This window comes from Eumetopias jubatus, unplaced genomic scaffold (assembly GCF_037043125.1).
Source record: "Eumetopias jubatus isolate StellerSeaLion01/CBP00866 unplaced genomic scaffold, mEumJub1_p1.0 scaffold_12, whole genome shotgun sequence".
Lineage (NCBI taxonomy): Eukaryota > Metazoa > Chordata > Mammalia > Carnivora > Otariidae > Eumetopias > Eumetopias jubatus.
The window spans coordinates 602922-612202 of record NW_028274818.1 but is presented as its reverse complement, the minus strand read 5'-3'; the positions used below and the strand labels follow the sequence as shown (position 1 = coordinate 612202).

General features: G+C 51.5%; 1 protein-coding gene across 1 annotated transcript; it reads right to left on the bottom strand.

Moving 5' to 3' along the window:
* Window positions 1-298: 298 nt before the first annotated feature.
* On the bottom strand, window positions 299-4619 carry AQP10 (aquaporin 10). Its single transcript, XM_028090359.2, has 6 exons — window positions 3667-4619; window positions 2979-3105; window positions 2164-2301; window positions 1948-2066; window positions 1506-1723; window positions 299-1048 (listed from the first exon to the last, which is right to left on the bottom strand). Exons 1-6 carry the CDS (start codon window positions 3769-3771, stop codon window positions 859-861), a joined length of 897 nt encoding a protein of 298 aa, XP_027946160.1. The 5' UTR covers window positions 3772-4619; the 3' UTR covers window positions 299-858.
* Window positions 4620-9281: the final 4662 nt, after the last annotated feature.

Genomic DNA, 9281 nt, shown 5'->3' with positions numbered 1-9281 from the left:
AGGAGCAGGGGGCCCGATGCAGGACTCGATCCCAGGATCCCGGGATCATGACCTGAGCCAAAGGCAGATGCTTAACCATCTGAGCCACCCAGGCGCCCCCAGACGTTTTTTTTTCCAAGTTTATTTAAGTAACCTCCAAGCCCAACCTGGGGATCGAACCCACGACCCCGGGATCGAGTCGCAAGTTCCTCCGCCTTTATTCGCTGGAAAGGGGCCCTGGAGCGCAGACCCGGGAGCGGCGTGAGAGCAAGCCCCCCCTCCCGCGCCCCCGTCCCCCCCCCCCCCGCGCGGCCCCGGAGTCAGAAGCTTGCCCCGCGGCGCACCTCACCCCACTCCGGGACGGACGGCTGGAGCGCCTGGGCACTGGGTCGTGCCTCAGTTTCCCGGTTTGCGCTCCCGGCCACTAGGCAGGCCCGGCTCGCACCCTCGCCATCTGGAGAGCCGCCCCGCGAGGGAAGGGCGGCCGCACCGAGGTTGTGGGGCTGGGAGCCGGGCAGGGGGACCGGGCTCCGCAGGAAGCCCCCCTCGCGGGGGCTGCCCCGGCCCTCCCGCGCCGCTCCCGGGCGCGCCCTCTGGTGGCTACTTTGAGGCACTACGTCCGCAGGAGCCATCAGGGCCCAAAGCGGGAGGAGGGGAAGTGGGGAAGAGGGGAGGAGGAGAGGAGGGCTGGAGCGCAGGAGGGGCCTGGCTCGGAGGGCGGCGTCCAGGCAACCTCCCAGTTGAGGAGGAAACGATGCCCCGAGAGCGAACCGCGAAGCTGGTGTATTCGTCAAGAGAGAGGACGTCTTGTCACCAGCCCTGGATCTCTGACCCTCTCCAGCGTCCACAAGGGAGGTGAGGGCTGTCGTGTGAGCACCTTTACTGCGACAGCCGAACTGAGGCAGGCGTTTCCAAGACGGAGGCTTTACGTAGGGCGAACTCCAGATCCTGAGCTGGCTCTGACTCCTCCGGGTGGTGGAGAGCCACCAGCAGCTGGTAGGTGGCTGTGCCAAGCGTAGCCCCCACCAGAGGGGCCACCACAGGCACCCACCACCAGCCATTACCGGCTCTACAAGAGAAAGACGCGAGGGTCTCAGGGCTGACTCCCCTAGACTCCCCGTGGAGCACCGCGGGCAGGCACGAGTGCTCCTGAAAGCAGTTCCTGGGGAGATGGACGCCAGGAAGAGAGGGCGTCTTGGCAACAAAGCACAGCACTTAGAGAGGAGCCTCCAGGAGAGCCTTGGTCCAGCCTCTTGCCTTAGGGAATTATCTGAATATACCCGTTTGCTGAGAGGTGATGCCCAAGGAGGTAATAGGACATTCCCAAGACACCATCCCTACAGTTTCAGTGGAAGGGGTGGAGGGAGAGGAGAAGGGGCAAGAGAGAGAGAGAGAAACGGGGTGTAGATGAGGGACACTGTTCCAAGAGGCTAAGAGAACCGTGGAAGCAGAGAGAGCTGGGGACCCAGACTCAGAGGGAGGAGAGTGAAGGGGCTGCCCCAGCAGAGGAGGCTGTAGTCTCCTACCTGAAGACTTCAGGGCCCCAGCCAGCCACGTAGGTGAAAAGCCGTGGGCCCAGGTCGCGGGCAGGGTTGAGTGGGTACCCACAGTTGACACCCAGGGATAGCCCGATGGCTAGGATCAGCAACCCCACAGCCACAGGTTCCAGACCTGCAGGCACTCCCTTGTTCCGTGTGTCCACGATGGCCAAGGTGCCCACAATCAGGATCCCTGTGCCCAGAACCTTGGAGTTGAAAGAGGCAGAGGGGTCCCCATAAGCTGCCAGATGATCCATCTGCCCTTTCTCACCCAAGCATCCTGGGCCACCAACCCACGTCATCTGATTTTGTCCAACACAGGCACCTGGGGCGGGGGTGGTGCGGAGATAGACCCAACCCCACATCCCAGGGAACCCCAGGGGACAAGAGCAAAGACCGGGGCTTTCACAGGTCTCCCCCTCGCACTTACCTGATCCAGGAAGCCATTGTTCAGGGACAGATACGGGGCAGGGTAGGTCGCAAAGATGGAGGCTGTCTCCCTGGGGCCAGTCACTGTCAGGTTGCCACCTGTATAATTCTGTAGGGCATCTGCAGCGAAGAGGGACACGCAGGATTTCCATCTTTGTTCATGCAAAACCACTGCAAGGCACTCCTGGCCACATGCAGATGCTCCCAACCATGTTACCGTAGTAGACAGCGTAGGTGGCTCCAGAGGCACAGAAGGCAGAGAGAAGCTGCACCAAGCAGTAAATGGGAAGCTTGAACCAGGGGAAACGCCCCAGGAGGCACATTGTCAGGGAGAAGGCTGGATTCAGGTGGGCCCCTTCAAGGATCCAGAAAAGAAAACCGCCATCCCTTAAGTGTCACTGCCAGGTGCTCACCAGGTAATGCTGTTGTTGCCCCTCACAACTTTTTAATTTAATCTTATTTATTTAAGTAGTCTCTTCTCCCAACATGGGGCTCAAACTCACAGCCCTGAGGTCAAGAGTGGCACACTCTTCTGACTCTTCTGATTGAGCCACCAGGCACCCCTGATGCTTGCAACTCTTAAGGCAGATGTCACTTTTCCCATCATGCGTCAGCAAGCTGAGGCTCAGGGAGGTCATGCAACTGTCGAGGTCACACAGTAAAGCCCAGGGTCTGCCTGGTCTTTCTACAACAGTGTTCATGTCTCCAGGCTCCAGCCAGGCACACTGACACAGCACGTGTCTGGGGGACAAGAAGGTGAGGTGCTGCGCAAGAGGACCCCGGAGGGCTTCCCGAGGGGGACGTGAGAAGACAGCACTTACCCTGACGCCTTGCCATAGGTCTCTGTCTAGGTAAGTGGACGAGAGACACACAAAGGGAAGGGGCTGGACCAGGTCAAGGGCATATCTCAGTCCAGGGCGCTAGTCAAGCTCAAGGAGATAATGTCCCTGAGTCACCAGAGGATCTGCCTTCTGCCGTATACCCGCACTCACGTGTACGTGCACATTCAGGTGAGGACCCCGCCCTCCTCACCTGAGACGTTACCACTCACGTAGATGGCTACCATAACCGCCAGAGAGCCAGCCAGAAACATGGTGAAGAAGTTGCCTTTGTTTTCTCCGCTGGTGACAGCCTGGGCCACAGCCCCCTGGGTGAGGAACTGGGGGGGAGGGAAGATGAGGAACAGGAGCCAGGAACCAGCAGGGAACAGGGCAGGGGGGCTGGAAAGGCAGAGGTGCAGCCAAAGGAGCTGAAGGAACAGGAGGGTCGGCAAGGGAGGGACAGCGGGCAGGAACGGGGAGACGTGGAGGACAAGTGAAGAAAGGGAAGGGGGAGGAGAGATGGCCAGGGATGGCGATAAAAATCAGGGATAGGGGGCGCCTGGTTGGCTCAGTCGGTTGAGCGACTGCCTTTGGCTCAGGTCAGGATCCTGGAGTCCCGGGATCGAGTCCCGCATCGGGCTCCCTGCTCGGCGGGGAGTCTGCTTCTCCCTCTGACCCTCTTCCCTCTCGTGCTCTCTCTCATTCTCTCTCTCAAATAAATAAATAAAATCTTAAAAAAAAAAAAAAATCAGGGATAGGCCAGGAATGGAAGGGACAAGGAGAGGGAGAGAAGTGATGGGTGGCTGAAAGAAGCGAGATGGCAGGAAGAAAAAGACACCAGGAGGAGCCGAAAACTTTTGCCCACCTCGGCTCTTTCATTCCCCCATTAGTGGGCTTACCAGGAGCACGAACACACCCAGAAACTCTGCCAGGCACTGTCGGGCCAGGTGGTTGCGGATCCGGAGCCAGCCCTTGACTTTGGCCAGGGGCTGACGATGGGCCATGCTGAGGACACCCTGTCTCGGGCTGCGGCTCCCTCCGTCTGGATGGGCACACAACAACCGCCTGACAGGGGAAACGATCAGGAAGACTTTAAAACCAATTAGCTCAGCTCCTGGACAGCTTTATCTGCACACGTGTGCAGGCTAGGGAGGTAGAGATAATGGGAGAAGGTCCAAAGGCAAGCTCTGTGCATGACCAGAGCCTGGAGTTTGCCTGGACTCTGTCTCCTTTGTCATCCCCGTTCCTCGCAGGGGTAACCTCCTCCTGTGCCTACAGGTCGGAGGGAGTATCCTGCGTCAGTGCTCTTGGCCACGACAACCTCGAAAGGCAGCGCTACTGCTCCCACTCTGCTCATGAGGGTCTTGAGAGCCTCAGGACTCCCCTTGGCCACACACGGCTGCTTAAGGGCTGAGTCTGACTCTCCACCTTCTATTGCACAACGCCTCATGTGGGATGTGAAGCATTTCCCCCAACCATTTGGACGCTTAAAATAAAACCCACTCGGGGCGCCTGGGTGGCTCAGTTGGTTAAGCAACTGCCTTCAGCTCCGGTCATGGTCCCAGGGTCCTGGGATCGAGCCCCGCATCGGGCTCCCTGCTCGGCGGGAAGCCTGCTTCTCCCTCTCCCACTCCCCCTGCTTGTGTTCCCTCTCTCTCTGTCTCTCTCTGTCAATTAAATAAAAATAAAATCTTTAAAAAAAAATAAATAAAATAAAACAAAACCCACTCATCGAATGCTTGCACGGCCCTCATGCAGAGTCTCACCTCGGTTAGAAAGTGCTCTAGCTCTGTGTCGCCTGCCTTGGCTCCAGATGAGGCTTCACTCCCACGCTGAGCCCCACCTCCCCTTCTCTGGGTGCTTGCCACCCTGATTCTGCACACACATAGCCACTTCTTACTTCTTATCGCAAGCCTCCAATTAGGTTTAGTCCACAATGAGTCAAGTTCTAGACCCCGGGGAAGCAGAGGGGAGCAAAATACAGTGCCTGTTCTCCTATAGTGTATGTTCTTCCGGTAAGTGGAAATCTACAAATTAAAATGCTGTATAGAGTTTATGAGGTTCTTGAGACCTGGGCCATGTTGACCCATGGGCTCTAGCACAATCCTGGGTACTTCTGTAGCAGAAGTTCTTTACTAGGTTTAGTGGGTACCCACTTTGGGGCCAACGCACCATTTCCCAGTTGGTAGGAATATCAGATGCTGATAGCACATAGCTGCTTCCCTCACAGTAATACCTTTCATGGCCTGAGACAGCCTCACCCAAGGTGACATGCCCCCTTATGCGGCCCATGTCGATGACTGGTCGATGCAGGGATACAAAGACCTGGCCTCTTTGCCTCAACGTAGAACAACCCTGAAGGGTCACTCCAGCTTCAAAGTCTTCTCCTGTAACTTCCTTGGGTCAGTCACCTCTTTAGCCTAATCCTGCCTCTTCCTCACTTTCTTACACGTGTATCCCCTGAGAGTGCTAGCACCCCCAAAAAACCTTGTTCATGTCTCTTTTCATCTCAGTCTTTCCCCAGGGAACCCATTCTAAGACAGTTGGTGTCAGGAGTGGTTCCGCAAACTCTAGAATGGAATTTGGGCGATCATTCAGGGGCTGGTTGGCAAGAACTCTGTCATGGTAGAAGGCAGAATATGGATAGTCTCTAGCTTGAAGTGACGCAATGACTAAAATTGTCGGCAGTGGTCAGCTGGAAGCAGTTACTGGTTGACAGGATATGCATTAGTGCAGTATGTCGAGCACTGGAGAGGCCGAGGGAAATGGTCACTACGTTCTGCAGAGCTGGTTGCCAAGCCAAGGCCGACCACAAGCCAGTGGGCTCCCTTCACAGCATTTAAGGAAAGTCTAACCTCTTGCATCCAGTGGGCATCAGAGCGGAGGACCAGCTCAAATGTGACTGTAGTAGTAGCAGAGCTTCAGAGAGGGTGGAATTCTCAGCCCCACTGGGTTTCCTATGTCAGGGTTAGGGTCCTAAAAGAAAAGGGTAGGATCCTGACACTTGAGATGGGTTACATCTAGGTAGATGCAAATGAGAATCCTGAATCCCCAGATTCCTCTGAACCCTCTCTCAAATCATTTAGATTTTCCTTTGTCTCTAGTGCTCTGAAGTAGTGGGTTTATTTTCATCCTTGCTATTTAGCATTGTGGTGGGTCTTTCAGATTAGAAGTAAATATTCTGCACTTCTGGGATATTTTCTTGGTTTATTTCATTGATGGTTTATATTATTCCAGTTTTCTTATCTTTTTTTAAAATCTTTTTTCCTTAAAATTTTTTTCTTAAAGATTTATTTGAGACAGAATGAGAGAGAGAGAGAGAGCGAGCGAGCACATGAGAGGGGGGAGGGTCAGAGGGAGAAGCAGACTCTCCACCGAGCAGGGAGCCCGATGCGAGACTTGATCCAGGGACTCCTGGATCATGACCCGAGCCGAAGGCAGTCACTCAAACAACTGAGCCACCCAGGCGCCCTTAAAATTTTTTTCTTAATTGAAGTATAGTGGATATATAACACTGTATTAGTTTCATGTGTACTTTTTTCCTGTTTTCTAACTCTATTACTTGGTCTTTCTGGAGATTTCTTCAACTTTGTCATCAAAATTTTTTTATAGTTTTTCATTTCTGCCATCACATTTTTTTTAACTCCTCAAAGTTCATTCTTTTTTTTTTTTAAAGATTTTATTTATTTGAGAGAGAGAGAGCAAGCGAGCACAAGCAGGGCGAGGGGCAGGCAGAGGGAGAGGAGAAGCAGGCTTCCCGCTGAGCAGGGAGCCCAATGTGGGGCTCAGTCCCAGGACCCTGGGATCATGACCTAAGCCGAAATTCATTCTTATTTTATTTATTCCTTTGTAGGAATATCTTCTGGCTTTATGGATCTATCATCTTTTTAAGGACATTAAAATGTGCTAAATTTTCATCTTTCTGCAGGTCTGTTTCTCCCAAGTTGCTTCTCTTGTCTGTACGAGTTCACCCTTCATGCTATAGACTATCCACAGATGTCCGGTAATCTCCAGCTCCATGTATTTATGGTGATACTCTGAAAAACTGATTTGAAAAATCAATTATAAAGGCACCTGGGTGCCTCAGTTGGTTGAGCATCCAACTCTTGGCTTTGGTGCAGGTCATGATCTCAGGGTCGAGATTGAGCCCTGCAGTGGGCTCCACACTCAGCAGGGAGTCTGCTTGAGATTTTCTCTCTCCCCCTGCCCCTCTCCCCCACTCACATGTGTGCTCTCCCTCAAATAAATAAATAAATTTTATAAGTCACCTGTAGGGGCGCCTGGGTGGCTCAGTCGTTAAGCGTCTGCCTTCGGCTCAGGTCATGATCCCAGGGTCCTGGGACCGAGCCCTGCATAGGGCTCCCTGCTTAGCGGGAAGCCTGCCTCTCCCTCCCCCACTCCCCCCTGCTTGTGTTCCCTCTCTCGCTGTCTCTCTGTCAAATAAATAAAATAAAATCTAAGAAAAAAAGTTAAAAAAATTAAAATCAATTGTATTCTTACATACTAGAAGTTAGGGGGGAAAAATGGGAGGACATGTTCTACTAAATACAACCAGGCAATTTGAAAATGTGAGTAGGCACAGAGGCAGACAAACAGATTAACAGAAAAGACAGAAAAACCCAGCACAGGGATCCATGTGTATTTGTAAGTATGTGTGTGTGTATATAAAATATATTCATAACATTTGTACATATACATACATATGTATTTTTCCAAATAGAAAAAAATGAAGCTGGTCCCCTGGTTCATACCAAATAGGAAGGTAAAATCCTGGTGGATTTAAAAACCTAAATGTAGGGGCGCCTGGGTGGCTCAATCATTAAGCATCTGCCTTTGGCTCAGGTCATGATCTCAGGGTCCTGGGATCGAGCCCCACATCGGGCTCCCTGCTCAGCTGGGAGTCTGCTTCTCCCTCGCCCACTCCCCCTGCTTGTGTTCCCTCTCTCGCTGTGTCTCTCTGTCAAATAAATAAAATCTTAAAAACAAAAACAAAAACAAAAATCCCTAAATGTAAAAAGCAGAACTAATAAAACTTAGGATAGGGAGCCTGGGTGGCTCAGTCGGTTGAGCAACTGCCTTCGGCTCAGGTCATGATCCTAGAGTCCCGGGATCGAGTCCCACATCGGGCTCCCTGCTCGGCAGGGAGTCTGCTTCTCCCTCTGACCCTCTTCCTTTTCGTGCTCTCTCTCACTCTCTCTCAAATAAATAAATAAAATCTTAAAAAAAAAAAAAACTTAAGAGAGGATAAATAAAGGAGAGCATCCTTTTAACCTTGGGTTGGGGAGATTCCTAAAAGATATAAAGAGCACTAACCATAAAGAAAAATATAAACTTGGCTACAGTAAATCAACTTCTGGTCATGAAAAGATATAATAAAGAGAATGAAAATACAAAATTTCATCTTTTCTTCTTTGTTCTTATGATAGGCTTCCTTAGAAAAATCCCTTGTCATTTGAGCCATTTCAAGGAAAGAGGTAAATGAATGTACAATATCTGCCACTCTCAGCCACAGTGCTAGTTTCTTTTTTTATTTTTAATTTAATTTAATTTTTTTTAAGATTTTATTTATTTGAGAGAGAGAATGAGAGAGAGAGAGAGAGCATGAGAGGGAGAGGGTCAGAGGGAGAAGCAGACTCCTCGCTGAGCAGGGAGCCCGATGTGGGACTCGATCCCAGGACTCCAGGATCATGACCTGAGCTGAAGGCAGACTCTTTAACAACTGAGCCACCCAGATGCCCCTAATGGTTTTATTTTTTTTTCAGATTTTATTTATTTGACAGAAAGAGAGAGAGCACAAGGAGCCAGAGAGGCAGGCAGAGGGAGAGGGAGAAGCAGGCTCTCCACCGAGCAGGGAGCCCAACGTGGGGGCTTGATCCTAGGACCCTGGGATCATGACCCGAGCTGAAGGCAGCTGCCTAACCGACTGAGCCACCCAGGTGCCCCCGAAAAGGTTTTTTATTTTTTATTTATTTTTTTTTTAAGATTTTTATTTATTTATTGAGAGAGAGAGAAAATGGTAGAGAGAGAGCACGAGAGGGAAGAGGATCAGAGGGAGAAGCAGACTCCCTGCCGAGCAGGGAGTCCGATGCGGGACTCGATCCTGGGACTCCAGGATCATGACCTGAGCCGAAGGCAGTCGCTTAACCGACTGAGCCACCCAAGCACCCTCAAAAGGTTTTTTAATGAGAAGAAAATCTAGCAACTTTTGTGCTAGACTAGTTACATTTTCCCCAACATACATTAAAAAAAAAAAAAAAAATACCCGGTAAAAGAAAAAATATTTGCCAATGTATTTCCTCAAATTCTCTCATGAACTGTCTGATCATAGTGATCCCACACCTAGGGAAGCAAGTGTCCCTACCTTTCCACACACACTTCCTCTTTTTATTTTTTTAAGATTTTATTTATTTATTTGACAGAGAGATAGCACAAGTAGGCAGAGAGGCAGGCAGAGGGGGAGGCAGAAGCAGGCTCTCCACTGAGCAGGAAGCCCGATTTGGGGCTCAATCCTAGG